General features: G+C 36.3%; 1 protein-coding gene across 2 annotated transcripts; it reads right to left on the minus strand.

Annotated features, from left to right (window-relative positions):
- Nucleotides 1-9,621: 9,621 nt before the first annotated feature.
- On the minus strand, nt 9,622-14,404 carry LOC145107724 (CBS domain-containing protein CBSCBSPB1-like). Of its 2 annotated transcripts, none has more exons than XM_079044677.1 (14): nt 14,126-14,404; nt 13,869-14,034; nt 13,533-13,701; nt 13,318-13,450; nt 13,062-13,232; nt 12,907-12,985; nt 12,695-12,808; nt 12,437-12,609; nt 12,276-12,334; nt 11,453-11,562; nt 11,210-11,346; nt 11,042-11,127; nt 10,269-10,358; nt 9,622-10,035 (listed from the first exon to the last, which is right to left on the minus strand). In XM_079044677.1, exons 2-14 carry the CDS (start codon nt 13,991-13,993, stop codon nt 9,841-9,843), a joined length of 1,641 nt encoding a protein of 546 aa, XP_078900803.1. In that variant the 5' UTR covers nt 13,994-14,034; nt 14,126-14,404; the 3' UTR covers nt 9,622-9,840. The 2 variants fall into 2 exon arrangements, with proteins under 2 accessions (XP_078900803.1, XP_078900802.1); XM_079044676.1 differs by having other exon boundaries at nt 13,869-14,040; nt 14,126-14,403.
- Between the last annotated feature and the right edge of the window lie 5,136 nt (nt 14,405-19,540).

The raw sequence follows: 19,540 nt of genomic DNA on the forward strand, positions 1-19,540 counted from the left end.
AAGGCAGAAAGATAAAATTTTCTCCAATCTGAAGAGATGGGAGAGTACTTGTGTATTTTGTTTTATGATTATCTTAGTGATTATGAAACCATATCACAATTGATCCTCTAAGGACACCTTAGTGTGTTTGTTGCCTGAGGAGAGGAATCGTGAATTGTTGAAATGGTTAAATCAAAAGATAATTCATACTTCGTGCCAAAAACAAATCCTGGAGTTATACTCCAAGATTGTAACTTGAGTGACATAGTCTTTAGAAAGTTCATAACACTTGTCAAATGTAGAGTAAGATGTTTCCTATTCTTGTACATTTGAGATTGGTAAGTTGTGATGTTTTGGATAAAACAAAGACCAGCTAAGACCAATAGTGAGAAGTGTTTAACTTGATAAGAATCCGCACTAGATCTTGAATATTTGTTTTGTCAAGGAATGGTTCTTGACAAAGAGAAATCTTATATGTCAAGAGGATAGTGGGAGTCTAAATGATTCTGAAATAGTTTCAAGAACTAAATCAAGAGTTTTGTTAATCACTAGCCCACGACTTGAGGTTTGTAACCTATCGTGTTGACATATTCTTGTTTCTGTGTCTGTTCCAGTTGAAAGTTGATTATGCTTGTGAGTTCTATAAGTTCTCAATTGTTTGCATAACAACCCGGAAGCAATGGTGGGCATTGTGCTACCAGGTGGCAAGAAATTAAGATTGCACAAGTTCAGTCCCTATGAATTTGGAAGTGTCACTAACCTAGTCCTGTGATTATGGTTATGACAAATTCACATGGATAGGAACACATACACCATAAAATCTAAGTGTCATAAGGTTTCTCTTCGATTCATGAAAATGATGGTGAGGAAACGCTTCCACTAAGAAGATTTTAAGTAGATAGCGGTTGTGATATTTGCATTCTCATATAGTTAGTGGAGTGTGTGTGGTTAACCGGCACACTAACTAGTGAGAATTGCAAAAGGTCTAGACAAACATGTGAGCTATCTAAGGAAAGGTGTATGTTTTTGATAAAGTCTTATCAAAGCAATCTACTATCAGAAATATGAACTTTGGTAAGAAAGTCAATAAAGTATTGATTTCTAGAAGTCCAGTTGATTTCTGAGTACATGTCAAAGCTAGTGGGAGCATAAAGTGTTATGCTGGTAATCATTATGCTAGTGGGAGCATGACGATTATGTTAAATATTGCAGGTTAGCAATGTTAATTATAGAAAACAAAAGTTTCAATTCGCCTTGAAAAAGTTGTTTTGCTATAATTAAGGGAGAGGATTTTATACTTCACTCCAATTCTACAAGCTTAGATTGAGAATTTAATCTACTTTAGTCAAGAATATATATGAATGTTATGTTGGAATGGTTTAACATAAGGAAATTCTATATATGTTGCGTTCTCAAAATTCGATTATGATTACGGCATCCCTCTTCATAGTTCGAATTATGAAAACATGGCAAATAAAAAAAATTTATAGCATAAATCATGTCCCATATGCTTTGGGTATAGGTTTGATTACATGTGCTATAATATTCATCCATTCTAAATTTTCCAAATGCCTAGGACATTAAGATGGAAAAAGCAATAGAACTGGAAATGACTAAAATGATTAAGCAAAGTTGTCGAGGACAATCTGAGGTTTACCAAAGATTGGTTGCTCATGGACAATTAGAAGTATAGAGTAAGGACCATATTGACATATTTTGAAAAGAGGCAACTCTTGTTCAGAAGTGATGGTCAAAATGGTAATATGGAATTGTCTCCATAGGTGGAAGTTATTCTTTGAATCTGTGTAAGATTAAAGAACTTAATGCTTAGAAGGATGTTCAAAGGAATGTACTTTGAATTTGAGACTTCATTTCCATGGAATTGTTTTCCATTGGAATACTTTGTAATTTCTGTTGCCAAGTCTTTGTGACTTCTGTGCATAGTCATTACAAGGGGATCATTGCATATAAGTTTAGAATCTAACAGATTACAGTAGATGGCAAGAGTTTGGTATTCTTTCATTTACAACGAGGATTGGAATTGTGAAATGAGCATCATTGGAATATTGTCAATTGATCTATTTCACAAAGAGAGGACCATATGTAAACATAGTATGCATACTTGGAGTATGGCATAATTGTTGTTTGGAAAAACATAGTGTACATGCTTGGAGCATGGGACAACTAATGTTTTAATTCAAGCATAAAGTTGATTAATCGAAACATAAATAATGAGTAATCAATATGGTGCTTAAATAAAAGGTGTTTTATTTACACTCAAAGTGTTGGGGCCATATAAGATTAGTATTATTCTTGTGTTTCACTTTGCATGTTTTGACTTCCAGAATAATTATGTTATGGTATATATTATATTATTCAAACCATCAACAGTCAGTCATATGTTGGAAGTAGATATGAATCAAGACTGTCATGAATTTGGCTTGTATGATTTGTCTAAAGTGCTTTGGACAATGCAATGGTTGCTACAACATTCATGAGTACTCATAAGGGCTGAGTATTGGATCCAACCCACACTCACTTGCATCACTTCATGGAATTTATCTCGAGTGATCGTGAGACGGTAATATCATATAAATCTTCAAACATAGAGATATGAGTTGTTGACTATGAGTTGGTTATTCATTGATTGCACGAAAACGCATTGGTAACTCGATGTCATAAAACGTGCATTTGTGAATAATTCAACAAGTAGTTAGTACAAGCATATCAGTCGAAGTTTATCTGTTCCTTCTAGAAATAGAAGCGATATCTGGGCCCCTCGATGATTTGGTTTTGACCTATGTACCGGGCACGGTCAGAATCTAATTGATGTGTTCAATTTAGTTCTATGTCGAAACAAATCAGAGATCGAGAAACAAATGCTGGACAATAAGCAAGACCATGTTCCATGTGTTTGTCCGGCTGATATCATGAGAACAGAGGATTATATGATCACTTATCTTAAATGGCGTATCATCATCATCTCAGTTCCGAGAGACTTTGAAAGAGCTACGATTGCTAGTCGGATTTTGAAGTCATATTTGCAAATATAGTTATTAGACTTATCCAAGTGGGAGACTGTTGGATATAGTGTCTAAGTCCATAACTTTATTTGGTATGTACTTGACCCGACCCGACATGGTCCATTTGGGTTGCATGGCATTGCAATACTTGGATAGACTAAATGAGAGAATAAGGCACTTATGATTATTAATATATTATAAGTTCTAATATATTAATAATAGTATTATTTAATTAGTATTGATCAAGTATTAATCTAGTATTAATTTGGTGATCAAAGTGAGACTAATTAAATATATAGGGTTGATTATGACAATCATCAATTCTTTTATGGTGGATTAATGATCCATGGTTTATGGGTTTGGTTATAACCATATGGAGCTCCACGGATAGTCCATGGGAGTTACAAACCCATGGGTCATGAGAAATCAAGAGTCATGACAATTAAGGGCATTCATGTGTAAACCCTAATTGTGACAACACTATAAAAGGAACCCTATGGCTAGCAAAATCGTGACCTAGTGACCTAGAGTTACTAGAGAGGGCATAACCGATTTTGAGTGCTAGAAGTATTCTCTCAAGTTATTCCAAGTCTTGTGGTGTTATGTGAAGCATTTGAGGCACAACATTTGGGGTGCTAGGCTCACAAAGTCTTGAAGGAACCCAAGCAACAACAAGGTATGTATTTCTACTAGTTTTTATGTTTTATGTAATCCCCATGCCATGCTAGTTAGGAAATAACCTTGAAAAAGAAACTTGCATGTATATAGAGAAAACATAGATTCAAGGTTATTAGGGTTGCATGTACACTTAGGAAGTGTTAGAATGCTCAAAACCCATCAGTATATTCATACAATCATGCATAACTGGGTACTGACCTACCCCCTTGATCCTAAAGATCGATGCCAGGGAAAAACTAATCCCTACCACTACCATTAACACACATAACATATCACACAAGCATATCTCATGACCAAAGCACATAACCATACCAAGATAATTATCACAAAGACAATTATCTAACAACTATCCTTGTTGGTGGGCCGGCATTGTGGCCTTAGACCCACCCCTGCTAGAAGGTAACTCACCTCGAACGAGTAGCTGCTGATAATCTGTGCGGGAAATCTCTGTCTGCTGCTGCTCCGGAAATCCTCCGGCTATAATCCCCACAAAACACTTAATCAGAGTCTGATATCTATTCTTAGGGTAAAATGACCATTTTACCCCTGACCAAGTCCAAGTCAAAGTCAAAGTCAACTTCCAGTTGACCCGACTCGCCGAGTTGGGTCGCCAACTCGTCGAGTCCCTATCTCTTCAACCGTCCTCATTCACGTCTTTACTCGTCGAGTTTAGCAACGACTCGACGAGTTCTCCTTCTAACTCAACCCCGGATGAACCTTCATCCGACTCGCCGAGCGGTATGAACACTCGTCGAGTTCATCTTCATCCTATGAACACGTCCTGTCCTCGACTCGCCGAGTTGTATGAACAACTCGTCGAGTTCATCTTCAAGAGTTGGGAGATTGCCTTGGACTCGCCGAGTCGGCTCATGCACTCGCCGAGTCCTATGAACTCCAGGACTATGGCTTATCCCAATACGTTTGGGTCACTCCCCTGTACCCTCTAAAACCTTTCTATCACTCAACTGGGTCTCTTGAACCATAACAGAAAAGGGGAAACCAAGCCTCGGACTCGCCGAGTCCCAAGAACGACTCGCCGAGTCGATACATTCCCAAGTCTATTTCCTCGATTTCTGGTGTACAACTCTTGTCCAAATGATAGATCTAGGTCCCTAAACTCGATCTAGCACGTAAAGTTACGAACTTTACGTGCATACATGGGACTTTGAGCCAAAAAGGCTCTAAAAGAGGCTCTTAAGTTGCATGGGGGCTTCCATGGGTGAAAAAGCAGCCCTTTACTGCCTTGTAACTCCTCCATGGACCTAGATCTGAAGCCTCAACCCCCAACCATACTTGCAATCATGGTTGGTTGCCAAGAATGGCTTATAAAAGCCCTAAATCTCCCCAAAAAGGGATCTAGCAAATGAACAAGGAAGGTATCGACTTTATACCTTCTAGAAACTGCTAAAGATGCACAAATTTGAACTCCCTTGGTATTCTCTTGATTCCTCAAGCTTTTCCCTTCCTTCTTGCCACCACAAGCTACCAAGAATCACCAAAAAGGCCTTTAGATCTTCACAACACGACTAGGGTTCTGTATGGAGTGTTCTAGGAGCATAAAGGGGCGATGGAGGCTACATAAGGTTGTTTAAATAGGGTGCAAACCCTCAGATTAGGGTTTTGTCCAGTCAGAGTCTACTCGTCGAGTCTGGAAGCCGACTCGACGAGTCCGTCATTTAAATCCCAGATCAAATCCGCTTCTACTCGACGAGTTGGGCCTTCAACTCGCCGAGTCCCAGACCAAAAACACAAAACACTTAGATAAAATACATACCAGGAACCAGGTGCTACAAGATCAAGGATGAAACTTTATACCTCTAATAGTTCAAAAATCTTCGATGAGAGTGTTGGATCTAAGTTGGAACCAAACTTCCTTGCACCAACAAGGGACCTCCTTCTCCAATCCTCACAAAAGCAATACAAAAACTCAAAACTGTAGAGGTTAGGGTTTGAATGAGACTGTTTTTTTAGTGTAAATGAAAAAGGTTAGCAATGACAAATGTCAAAAAGATAAAATTTAGATGCAAATTTGTAAATAGTAGTTAAATTATACTCCCCCGTTGCAAAATTATTTTTCACGGCCAAAAAAACACACAAATTAAAGAGACATTAATTACCACTAACTTTATTAAATGAAATGACAATCGTATCATTTTGTTGCATTTAATTCTATCATTGTGTTGTATTTAATTTCATTGTAGGTTAACTAATAATGAGGGGTATTTTGGTAAAATGGATACTTATATTTAGAAGTACATTAAAAAGAAAACGTGAATTATTAATATGGGACAGGGAGAAAATGATATAGAAAATCATAATGACATATTTTAATCAACTTTAAAACTGATTAAATGACTAATTTAATGCATATTAAATACTTTGTTGACTTTGAGTGGAATTATCCCTAAAAATCATATACTTGTTTTCCATTGAACCTATATATATATATATATATATATATATATATATATATATATATATATGAGCTAGGTTCAAATGTTTTTACCAACTATTGTGTGCATGTATGCACCAATGAGATTTCAGGAAATAATAAATCATTAAATAAATTAAAAAAGGGTATAATGGTAAACTTAGAATATCTAATTATGGTAAAAATAATAAATCATTTAATGCCTCCTTTAAATAATGGAAATCAGTTTAAAACCCTAGATATCACCCTCTTTTTCGTCTGCATTGAACGACCATTCTGTTTCAACCTAGGGCTTGTGTTCCTCTTTGCATCCTTTCTCCAATCGAAATAGCTCCTCCCCCCTCCACAATCTTTACTTGCTAGCTTCCATTTTTGATGAATCGTTTCAATCAAATCAGGACTTCAGCGACATCAGGTGGGAACGATTAGGCAGCAAGGATCGACGGAAGGAAAAGAAAGGTTGGAGGATAGATTGTTCGGTGATTAGAGGTCAAACGCAGAAGGTATCTCAGTTTATGAATACGATCCCCACCATCGCTGCTCTATCAAAGGTCCTCACGCCTCCACCTTATCTTCATCTTCTTGATTTTAATCCTGGAAGGTACAATCACCATGGATGTAATCTTGAATCCGAACTGGGAAAAGGTACATTATATGATTTTTCTCACTTTTTGCTAATCTTTACTTGCTAGCTTCCATTTTTGATGAATCGTTTCAATCAAATCAGGACTTCAGCGACATCAGGTGGGAACGATTTGGCAGCAAGGATTGACGGAAGGAAAAGAAAGGTTGGAGGATAGATTGTTCGGTGATTAGAGGTCAAACGCAGAAGGTATCTCAGTTTTTTTTAGATGTTTGGCAGTGATCGGTAGAACCCAAATGAGTGTTTGGGTTTAATTCATTTGACAGGAAAAGGAACACGAAAATTCAATCAAATCAGGACTTCCCAAAAGACCCAAGTGAAAATCTTATTGAGTTGAGGGATTTTATCAAGAAGAACATTCATATGAATATGAGGCCTTTACAAAGCAGCATTATCAGGAGCTTTGAGGCATGAGTAAATCTGATGCACATGTAAGTCTTTGTTAATATTCATTGATTTTTTTCTACATAGAATGCTATGAATGGAGTTGCATATGATTGATTTGTATGATATTTGTGAATAGCCTGTTAATAAACACGCCATGTAGGGGTGTTTTTCTTTCTCCATTGGAGAATAAGGCTGTAATATGTTTTTGAAGTCTGTAAATATAGCTTGCTCAAGGATTGTTTTCATGGAAGTATCAATGTCATTCGGTTTTGATTTAGAATGTAAAAAAACAATAAACAGGTGTAAAATAGCGATTTTGAAAGAATTCAGGGTTTGTGTTTTGTATTAGTGGAGTTGAATCATTCAATCCCCAACAAATGATTTTTTTAATGTTACAAATTCTTTAAGAATATTCAAAACCATTCTGCAAGAATAGTTATTCTGTAAGAATATTTATTGCTATATTCTATTAGAATGTATTGAATTGTTTAATTTTTGAAACTTGATTATCTTTTCTTTGTGGATTTAGGTTTTGAAGAGGCTAACATTGATGTGGAGAAGGAAGAAAACATATAGAACGAGAGTGTATTATACCAGAATGTGTTATGCTACAATGTATAAAGTGTTGCTTAAAAATAATATTCTTTCAGAATAGATTAGTGTTTTTGTTAGATTTTGATGTTTTTTTTTTATTTTTTCTTTCAGAATGTTGTTATTATTCAATGAATCACAATCATACAATGTAATTATTTGTTATATTATTAGTTCAAGAATTGATTTGTGTATTCTTTCAGAATGTATTTACGAGTTTATGGTTGACATTCTGCCATTCTGACAGAATAAAATCGAAAAATATATTTACTAGTTTATGGTTGGCATTCTATCATTCTGACAGAATAAAATCGGATTTTTAAATTTGAATTAATTTAAAATATTCAGATTTTTAAAAAATAAAGGAATTAATCATCCCTAAAAATCCGAAAATTTCCTTTTTTTAATATAGGTTAATTGACTAAAATGCTCTTATGCTGAAATTTGTGTGATTATATGGTACATGTTATCATATTCTACTATCATAGACCCATGACCTTTGATTATATTCAATCCGATGGTCTAGATCTGTGCATTTTGACACACAATAGTTAGTAAAAACAAAATAACCTAACTCATATATATATATATATATATATATCAAAGGGGTTCAAAAGTAAATCATAAATGCAACTAATACACATTTGGTGCCTTGGTCGTTGAAGTGGGGCACAACCCCATAGTTGCAGACCAACAGTAAAAAGATATTTTCTTGCTACATTTTCCCCTCGTCTAGTTTCTTGTTAGTTGTGGGTGCTTATTTATATATTTTGCCAGTTTCAAAAATCAAAACTGTAAAAGAATATTCGATGTCTTTTAAGTTTTAAGTTTGACAAGACTTAATCTAACTCAGTTAGATACTTAATCTAACTAGAGGTGGTAAAAATCGATCTAATCCACCAATCCAATCCGAACCCAATCCAAAATTAGTAGATTTTGTTGAGATTTTCAACCCATTTAGGTTAAATGAGTCAACGCACCTAACCCATTTAATTAAATAGGTTGAGTTGGATAAAAGTTATCAACTCATTTTCAATCCACCAACCCATTTAACTTTAATATATATTTAATTTAATAATTATTTAAATATTACCATATATTAATTTAAGTATTAGTTCATAAATTACAATGTTGTATTGGTATTTTTTTTAAATGCAATCCTAATTCTTATATTTTTTTTTTCGTCGACAACACTAACAACACTAGTCACTTTTCCAAATCACTTTGAAATTGTATATCTTTAATGTTATTTGAACAATTTCTTTGTATTTTGTGAATTAGGATTGTGTTTTTATTATACTTTGAAAGTTTATTTAAGTTTGGAGCTAATTTAAGTCAGTGTAATCTTTAGTTATTTTATTTATTTTAAATGGGTTAACCCAAGTTTAACCCATTTATTTAATAGGTTGAGTTGAGAATTACATAAACGGGTCCCGGTGACAACACATTTATCTGAAATGTTGGGTTGGATTGAAAATATCCACTCATTTAAATAAAAAGGTTGGGTTGAGTTGAAGTATTCAACCTAATTAATAAATTGGTTGAACCCAAACCCAACCGTGATCGATCTATTGTCAGCTCTAAATCTAACTCAGTTAGATGTTTGATTTAAAAGACTTTGATGCGGTCATTTCTTTTATTCGATCAGATTAAGCTCTATGATCCAGTTCGGGTGCAAAATGGGTCGAATCCTTATTTTTAATAATGTTGATTTTAATTTTAATATGGTTTAAGTCTCACAAGAATAGTATTCTACAACTACCAATTCATTTATTTTTAAACCTACACATTTACTATCTATAGACTCAATTAGATTTAACCGAATTAGCATCTATAAATAACCAAATTTTACAAATGAAAATAGAAACAACCCCATTTTGCAAAAAAACTCCAAACCCAAATCCCTTTATTTATTGAAAACCCAAAATAAGATCAATCATGATTCAATAATACAAGTGTTTATATGAAACATCTTTCTTGCGTATACAAATCTTAATTTTTCGACATTATCAATCATTGTAGTCAAATCACCCTTTCAAATGGTTCACAAGGACACGTATCATATCCTTGAAATAATTGCAACAAAAATAAACAAAGCTTTTTGTCTCTCAGCTTCCCCTTCTCAAGAAGGCCAATACACCTAAACCAGCCACTAACGCAGCTCCGGCCGCCACAGAGCTGTAAGCAGAAGCCCATGCATCCGGATGAGCATGCTCCAAACCACCACCACCGCCGCCACCTGCCGCCAGTGAACCTTTTCGATTTCTAGGCACCCCAGAGTAATCCAAATGCAACTTTAGTCCCTGTTTGAATTCATCAAAATTCTTGAAAAGTTAATATCATTAAAATAGTAATATGCTTGGAGATGAAATTATAAAATTATAAAAAAGAAAACATGTTTTATATTTAATCAATACAAAACTTTTATCTTTTTCTATTTGAAAAATTAAAAGAAAAACGTTTTATATTCAATTGTATACATATTATTATATATGATTTAAAAGAGGCAAACACACACAGTCACACACACACACACCTTCCATCCAGCTGATCTTGCATGTTGGACAGCTGCAACAAGATCGCTATCTGTTGCAAGTATCACCATATCCTTATCTTCATCTTCATACTACAACATATATATAAAACCAATTTTAAGTAAATGAGTAAATTACATTTTTGGTCCCTGGTTTTTTCAAAATTTTGTCCCAAAAAGTTTCCTCTTGCAATTTTGGTGGTCATTATTTAAGGTTTTTGTAACAATTTTCGTTGTTGTTCCATCTAAATGACTATATTTTTGGGACCAAAAAATCATTACTATACATTGAAAACGGACCAAAAACGTTACAAGAACCTAAAATAAAGACCAAAATTGCAAAAGAAAACTTTTCGGGACCAAAAACATAACTTACCTGAAATAAAATTAAATTAAATTTTCGGTCCCTGAGTAAACTTTAGTTTTGCAATTTTGGTCCTTGTTTCATGAAAAATGATTACTTTTAGTCACACCAAGTATGGCTGATTTTTGCAATAAGGGCCAAAGTTGCAAGCTTTGGTCCCTATACTTTATCTAAAACTGGAAGTTTAGTCCAAATTTTGAAATCATCTCAATGATGTCCTTAAGTTTCAGATATTGTCCCTAGGCTGTATAAAAGAAAAGGAACTTGTAATTTTGAGTAAAAGGCAGGGACCATATCCGTAATAAAATGACAACTTAAGAACAATATTGAGACGATTTCAAAAGTTGGACTAAGCTTTGCTATTTTGAGTAAAGTACAAGGACCAAATTTGTAATTATTTACAAAGACATACCAGAATCTGAGGGAGGTTATTCCGATCAATCTCACCACCTACTCTTTGAAGTATAGCGGTTATAAGATCCGTCAAACTATGAGTTTCTGACCTCAAAATATACACAAACAATCAAAATACAATAAAATTTATATAAAAAAAAATAAATAAATAATAAGAAATATATACCACAAATAAATCTATGCATTCGACCCTTTCTATCTTGAATCTTGAAAGCAAATGTATTGTGCACTGTAGGTGAAGGGTAGGGAATGACTTTTCCAATTTCAGCCCCTTGATCAGAAGCCAATTTGAAAGAGCTCTCACTGAAAAGTGAAAATTCATTAGTTTTGTTAAAGTTGACCAACAAAAAAAAGTCAAACCAACTTTTTATTATTTTTAATAAAAATGACGACGTGGCATATTTATTACCTTATGGAATCACTGTCATCATCTGCAGGAGCTGTTGCCATGGCAGAATCCCAAAACTTTTGCATCATTGAACTTGCAGCCTCATTATCAATTCCTGCAGTACTTCCTACCTATACGAATAAAATATATTGAGAAAATGACCATTTTGCCCTTCTATATATAGAAATTATGGTAGATAACAAATGACTGCTTATTTAAAACAACAGTTATAGATCACAGGTTATTCCTTTATAAATAGTAATGCAAATGTATATCTAATCAAAAAATGATTACTTTTAAAAATGTTGATCATAATTTATCATCAATTCAAAAGTTCAAATTACTCATTATTCACAAGTATACCTATAAATTTAATGTTTATTGAACTGAAAAGAATCCAGGAATATGTAGTTGCATGAGTTAACTCTTTATGTATTTCACCATAATTCTTTAATGCTTTTGCAATATAGTAACTAATATTACGATTAAAAAATTGTAATATTATATTTTTTCTCATGATTCATGCAATCGTGTAAAAACTACATAGGTATCACTATCAACCTATAAGCAAGTAGAAATTATTAATTTTATATGCTTATAAATATATAAAGAAGTTCATAATCATATCTACATGGAAACAATGATAAAAAAAAATAAAAAAAATAAAAAAAAAAACATAAAGGAATAACATTAAAGAAGTTGGGAGGAAAAAAGAAGGGTAAATAGGTAAAAGCTTAATGTCTTAACAGATTAAGTAAAAAAGAAACAGTCATATACATGTCCAGATTAATTTCTTAACCCATTAAGTCAACAAAAAAAAAAAAAAAAAAAAAAAAAGACTTACAGAGGCTACAGCTGCATGAGAAATGTGGAGTACATCAATAATAGCAACAACAATTCCCTCTACATCAAAAAAAAAAAAGAATAACCACATTTAGATATATATAAATCCTACAAATTCAACATTTTTTGTCCCAAAACAATCAAATTAAACAAAATATTTACCTCTATCAACAACAGGAAGATGTAAAAACTTTCCATGATGCATTATATGAAGGGCATCAACAATAGGTGTATCAATATTAGCACATTCTGGATTTGGAGTCATTACTTTCTCCACCATTGTTGATTCAGGAGGAAGCCCTAATGCTATAACTCTCATCAATATATCCTTTGATCTATAATACAATAAATACAAAACAAAATGTTACTACAATTACTAAAATAATTATTCACATTATATAAATAATTACAAAAACTAACGTTAAAATCCCAATTGGTTTGCTATCAACTGTCACAACAGCAGAGCTAATGCGACACTCCAACATCTTTTTTGTTGCCATTAGAACTGTGTCAGAGGGCGAAACTGTCACAAGCCTGAAATATATGAACAATTTTATAATTTATTCAAAAGTTTGTGAAAAATTTATGTTAATGAATGATTAAAGTAAAGGTATTAAGGTAGTATTACCTACTTTGAATTATCTGAGATAAAGGTGGATAAAGTGGGCTTGAATAATCGTTCTCTAAGTGTTTCAATAAACGTATTGGAACCTAGATAATAAGTGAATGTAATATTGTAATTAGTCAAAGATGAAAAGGGAAGACGAAGAAAAAAATGTCAACGAACCAGAAACGGAAGTGCCCCAATGCTTTTCAACGCCTTCAACAGCAGCTGCAATGGCTTTCCCCTTTTCAGCTGCTCTTTCCATTCGAGCAATTGCATCGTATAAACATTTTGCAATGTCAAGAATCGCGATAACTTCTCCATTTTCTACAACGGGTAAATGTCTGAATTTTCCTGTAAGAGAAGTTTTAAATTCCGAGGTTTTAAAGAAACTATGGAGATGAGAGTGTCGTGTTCTTGATTGAGAGTTGAGACAAACCTTGCACCATTTTTTGCAGGGCTTCAACAGCGAGAGTATCAGAGATTACAAAAACTGGGTTTCTTGTCATTACTGCTGATACAGGGGTGGTTTCAAGATCAAGCTCACGAGCGACGACTCTTGTTGCAATATCCTTTGATTAGGTTAAAAGCTAGTTAGTGAAGATTGTTTATGATTAATGGGGATAATGAAGATTTTTAGAGCGAAAAAGATACCTTGTCGGTTAATATGCCGCAAAGTAAGGCGTTTGAGTCTGTGAGCAAAAGGGCGTCGACTTTCCGGGCGGCCATCCGGCGGCAGGCTTCATTGATTGTTGTGGTTTCGGGAACTGTTAAGGCTTTTGAGAGACGCAATCGCTTCACTGTGCGTTCTCCGACTGGCCCCCTGTTTAGAATAGTCAACGTAATGAAACAAGGTGGAAGGGGGATTCGATCTCGTTGAAATTATTGGTTTTGTTGCGATGTTTGTAGATAGGAGGTGTAATCTAGATGTGAATTAATCATTGGAAAATCTCGATGATTGAAATCGAGTAGGGATTGAAGAAAACGTACATGGGACGAGGAGTAGTGATGGATCTTCGGCTGGAATCATTGGCACCATTTTCAGAAGCTTGCTTCCTAGATGAAGCTGTCAAAACCATACTTCTCCGTGAAGAACCCGACTGACTAGTCGTCATCTTCACCAACTATTGACCAAAACTCCTCTCTTTCGCCCTACCTGATACTGTGTCAATCAATCAAAAGATACAAAACATGAAATTACAAGATTGAAGTAGTAAAATCCCAAAAAAGTTGGAGCAATCAAGTACCCTGAAATTATGGAAGCCCACACATGAAGATGACGCAAAGCAATTATTGATAATGAATTTGTAATCGGGCGATGATGTTTTCCGCGACAATCAAGCAAAGATTCCGGGAAAACGCACCCGAGAAGAGGAACCCTAGTTACAAAATATTTTGATTGGGAATTTGGGATGAATTGGAGGTAAGAGAGATTTTTGAGCTTTTGATTGGGTATCCACGAATTCTTTACTGGAGAATATTGTCTGAATTGGGTTATTTGGTGCGTTTTCCTCTCCTAAAAATCAAGAAAAGAACAAAAAAGGAGTCAGACAAAAGATGTTTTAGCCTTTAGGGGTTTTACATTGTAGGGTGAATTGCCATGTCAACGTTTTATCTTTTACAAAAAAGAGAATATTAACAAAGAGTAACTCATGTTCATAATTATTCTAGTTGGATTTCTCAAAAGTATTTAATCATCAAAATTTGATTTTTATTTGAAAACACCTAGCATGTAACTTGTAACATGTTGATAATGTGACCACACAGAATTATTGACAATTAGGTCACCCTTTTAAATAGTCATTAAGTTCACTCATATGCAATCAGTTCGGTGATCTGTTGTATTGTTGTTGATAAATTTGTTAGTCCAACGGTCTCTTCTCAAGTCACCTTCAATCATGGTCGGATCTACATTCGATCCCAGGGTATCCTGGGATACTACTCAAAAATATTTCAGAAAGGTTTCGTTTATATTGAGGTACTTAATATAAATATGTTTAGTGAAATAACAACAAAAGTTATAGTTTGGCTAAGGTGGTTATGGTGATAGGTGCTATTTTGAAGGTTGCAAGTTCGAATCTTTTTTCTAACATTTCTTTTCTTTTATTTTCGCAGCTATATAAAATGATTTTATATAGCATTATACAGATTTTATACCTATTATATTATGATGTGAAAATTAAACAAAAGTATTAAGTTGTCAAAGTGGTATAGTGCTGAACTTTTAACTTGGATGTCCCTATTTCAAATCTCGGTCTTGACATGAGTGTATTTTATTTTGTTTTTCAGTTTCTATTCTATATTCATTCAACTTGTTTCTTATAATTCTAAAATTGTCTCACATCAGTCATTATATGAAAGATAGCTAATATACATCTATTATATAAACAACACAAGCTTCTTAATTCTCAGCATATTAAACTTTCGAATGGGTTTGAGTTTAAACCCGAAACCGAGTTTAGAAAATCGAGGAACCGAGCCATCGGTTTGAACTACCCTTTTAATTTGACCTTGACTCCGTCACTGCCTTCACTTCCTTATCATATTGCAACATCCCAAATTTCAGAAATATGATATAAGGGCTTAAAGTGTACATTGAGGAAGCTACTCGATGAGTAGGTGCGAGTACACGTCGAGTCGGATCGGGATTTGGTCGCGAATTAAGTGACCAACTCGCCGAGTCGGAAGTTGGACTCGACGAGTTGGTGCTGGGAAGAGAAAACCCTAATCTCAGGGCTTGCACCCTATTTAAAGGACCTTAAGTCCTCACCTCAACCTCTTTGTCACCCCTTGAGAGTCAGAAAACCCTAGAATCGTGTGTGAGCCTATGGAGTGAACTTGGAAGCTTTGGAAGGAGATTCTAGCAAAGAAGGCTTGTAAATCAAAGTGTAGAGCATCAACGAATTTGTGTAGATCCAGAATCTACTTCAGCTTGGGCATATTTTAGAGGTAACAAGCTGTTACCTTGACTCTATTGCATTTATATCTATTCTAGAATGATATTTGGGGCCATTTTGGCATGTTAAGGATCTAATTCGGGTTAGGGGTCTAGATCCGAGGTTGCTACTTCAGATCTAGACTTGTCTTGGTCCAGAACCTCACAAAGTATCAGCCTTTGGCTTGTTGGTGAAGCATCATTGTCTTAAACCTTAACCCTAGAGTGATTTGGGCTTATAACTCCTTGTTTCCACGTAAAGCTTGCAACTTTACGTGAGAGTCATGCCCTAGAAGAGTGGATCTACAGTTTGGAGCCCCTGCAAGACTCGAAAAGCCTCTGCATGTATAAAGGACTGAAGAGACTCGGCGAGTCTGTTCTTGGACTCGGCGAGTCTGTTGAAGATAGGCATGAACTCGACGAGTTGGAGGAACAACTCGGCGAGTCTGTTGAAGATTGTCGTGGACTCGACGAGTCAGAACGCAAAACCCCAACCTCTTCTGGTTAAGACTCAGATCAGTGAGTTGAGTGGTGACTCAGTGAGTTGGACAAGATAGGACTCAGAGATCGTTAAACTCGACGAGTCATGGAGTGACTCGGCGAGTCGAGTTGTGATATAAGAGTTTTCTGAAGTTGGGAAGTCGATGAGTCGACGGGTTGACTCGGCGAGTAGAGTCAATCAGGAAGGTTGACTTTGGCTAGGACTTTGACTTTAACCTGTTTGACCTTCAGGGGTGTTATGGTATTTTGGATATTTATGTCATGGTTCATTGATGGCATCAGGTTTTGGAGTTTGGAGCAGTGCTTCGGGCCAGTGTTTTCGTGTTTCGGTTCGGCAGTTGCAAGGTGAGTTATCCTCACTATATCAACATGGTCTAAGGCACCAATGCCGGCCCTTTATGGTTTGTATTTGGATCATTGCATGATATGCTTACTGATTTACATCCTGGTAGTTAGGATGGTGATATGCTATGTTAGTGGCCGGTTAGGTCGATATCCTGGTTATAGGATTGTGGATATGTTTATTGATCTGTTAGATCGGCGTCCTGGTAATTAGGACGATATTATGTTTAGTGACCTGGTTAGGGTCGGTATCCTGGTATATAGGATGATGCTATGTTAGTGACCAGTTAGGTCGGTATCCTGGTTAGGATGTTGCTATACTATATGATCTGCTAGATCGGTTTGTCTGTCTATGGGTTGTTGTGTGATTACCTGTTATATGTGCACATGGTCATTTTCTTGATGTTTGGGTTGAGGCGGTCATGCTTCGTGCTGAAGGCCAACATACCCTACGAGCGGTCCGGATAGACTGTAGGCCCGTATGGCGGTCCAGTCACGCCGAAGGCTCGGGATAGATCCAGATAGACTGTAGGCCCAGTTCGGGCGGTCCAGTCATACTGTAGACTCAGAGAGTGGACCAGGTGGACTGAAGGCCCGGTGCAGGCGGACCAATCATACTGTATACTCGAGATGCATGGATGTTCTGTATTTGTTGATATGATATGATTATGGTTATATGAGGTTGGTATTTTGGGGGTACACTAAGCTTTCGGGCTTACAATTTCAGTTTATTGTTTCAGGTTCAACGGATGGCCGCAGGTAGGCGAAGGCGTGACTGTACACTTCCTCGATTTACGATTATGATTTCTGGGAACTCTGATGTATGAATTATTTTGAAAACAAATTGTAATAATTGAATGGTTTCAACTGAATCAAAAAGTTTTAAATTGGCTCGAATTTTTGGGATGTGACACATAGTGCTAAAGTGAGTTAGGCCTCAATAAGGTTTTCGTAAGACATACAAATATTTGCTTTTGTTTCTTTTGATAGAAATTATATCATTAGTTTTTCAAATTATTTACAAGTTTGAAGGTTCCATATTTTGAAACATAAATGAGCTTCGTGAAATTTAATTTATTCACATGAACATTTACAAGAGGAAAAGATAGGAGCGGGATTCTCTAAAAAGCCAAGGTCGTGGGTGGCCAAGAGGGCCTACTTGGAGACTTGGGATCTCAGCAGGAAATGCGAAGGTTGCTTAAAGTCGTCCGGCCGATAGGCGAAAGAGAATAAACTAGTTCTGATCTGAGTAGGCTCATAACATAATAGGGAATACCCTAAACCTAGGAACTGGGGCCTGGCTATCCTTCGTTTGCGGTCGACGTTCCGACAAAGTGTGTCCGTCGACAGCTGAATGTTTCGATCTGGTTCGATTCATAGTCGGGAGATAGTGCATCAAGTTGTTCGCAAGGGCCAACTTGATCCTCTTCCCCAGGGATCCCCGATAAGGGAACCCTAGGAGAGCCGCCGACTCCAACTACCGTCCATGTACGATCCATACTAGATCTGAATAACTGTCCATCCTACCTCTTCTACGTTCTTGACAGCCCATCTTTGTCTCAGTAGAGTCTTTTAGTGGCATGTTTCGGTCACTATGATCTTTAGCTCTGGAACTGAATCATTCTCTTGTATCTGAGAAGACTTTCCAGCGTAATAGGAAGGAAGCTTAATCGAAATCAAGCAGAAGTTTTCTTCTATGATCGATCGATATACACATCAACAACTCCGAATTGGATAGTTTCTCCTTAACAAATAAGTACTTGGTCCAAAAAAATCTTGCCTAATGGCAAGATAATTGGAGAGGTGACAAAACCTTATACCTTTCATTACAAAACCAATAAACCAGAAAAAGATGGATTATTTTGTGAAAGAATTTTTGGGCCTATCAAAAGTGGAATTTGTGCTTGTGGAAATTATCGAGTAATCGGAGATGAAAAGGAAGACCCGCAATTTTGTGAACAATACGGACTCATTTCACCTATTCTACCTCTCGATATCTCCTCGCCTTACACCTTTTCTTTCTTTTCCTCATCCCATGATCATTTCCTATGTCGTGGAAGTGAGCTCCTTCGTCGCTATCTGTATTAGTAGGGTGTTGTGGTGATACTTGAGACAAATATGGGTAGGTGTGGAAGGTATTATGGGCGCGTACTACTGAAAGCACAGGACCCATACGCGTAGCAAGGAAGTCACAACCCCTAGGGTTGGGTAAGGAGTTGGTCCCCTGTTATATTATGCATTATCAGAGATCTTTCTGGTGTCTTACCAGAATGGTGGTTACGAGACGTCTTGAGACCGGACCCAGGTTAGGGTCGGGAGTTGGCAGCTAGGATAGGCCTGCATTTTTAGAGGATCGTGTCTGTGAGATCATCCGGGAGGAGGTGATTGAGATTGTTCGGGGACAGTTGGCGGAGATGTTTGGGTCTATCAAGACCGTTATGGTCGAGTATTTCGACGAGCGCTATGCAGCTAGTGCCGAGACGATTATCGTGGCAGCTATAGCAGCTGTAACAACGACAGAGGGAGGAGCCAGTTAGGCTTTCTAGTATCGGGACTTCGATGATGTGAAGCCCCTACTTTTGATAGGGTTCGGGACCCGGTCATAGCCATGAGGTACCATATGACATGAAAGGATGTTGCTTCACATATTCATGTTCTACTGACCAGAAGGTCAGGCACGCTCGGAACCTGCTAAGGTCCGGGGCGAAGAATTGGTGGGGACTTGTTATTGGGACGTATTCTGAGGAGCAGAGAGCTGCAGCTACTTGGGATCAGTGAGATGTTTTGTACTTGTTACAGTCTGCGGGTTAAGCGGGAGAGTCTAGAACATGCAATTCTAGATTGAGGCTTCAAGGGGTTTGTTCGAGGCCGGAATGTGAGTCGC

Source organism: Lactuca virosa, chromosome 4 (assembly GCF_052849685.1).
Source record: "Lactuca virosa cultivar CGN04683 chromosome 4, Lactuca_virosa_CGN04683_v6, whole genome shotgun sequence".
NCBI classification, from domain to species: domain Eukaryota; kingdom Viridiplantae; phylum Streptophyta; class Magnoliopsida; order Asterales; family Asteraceae; genus Lactuca; species Lactuca virosa.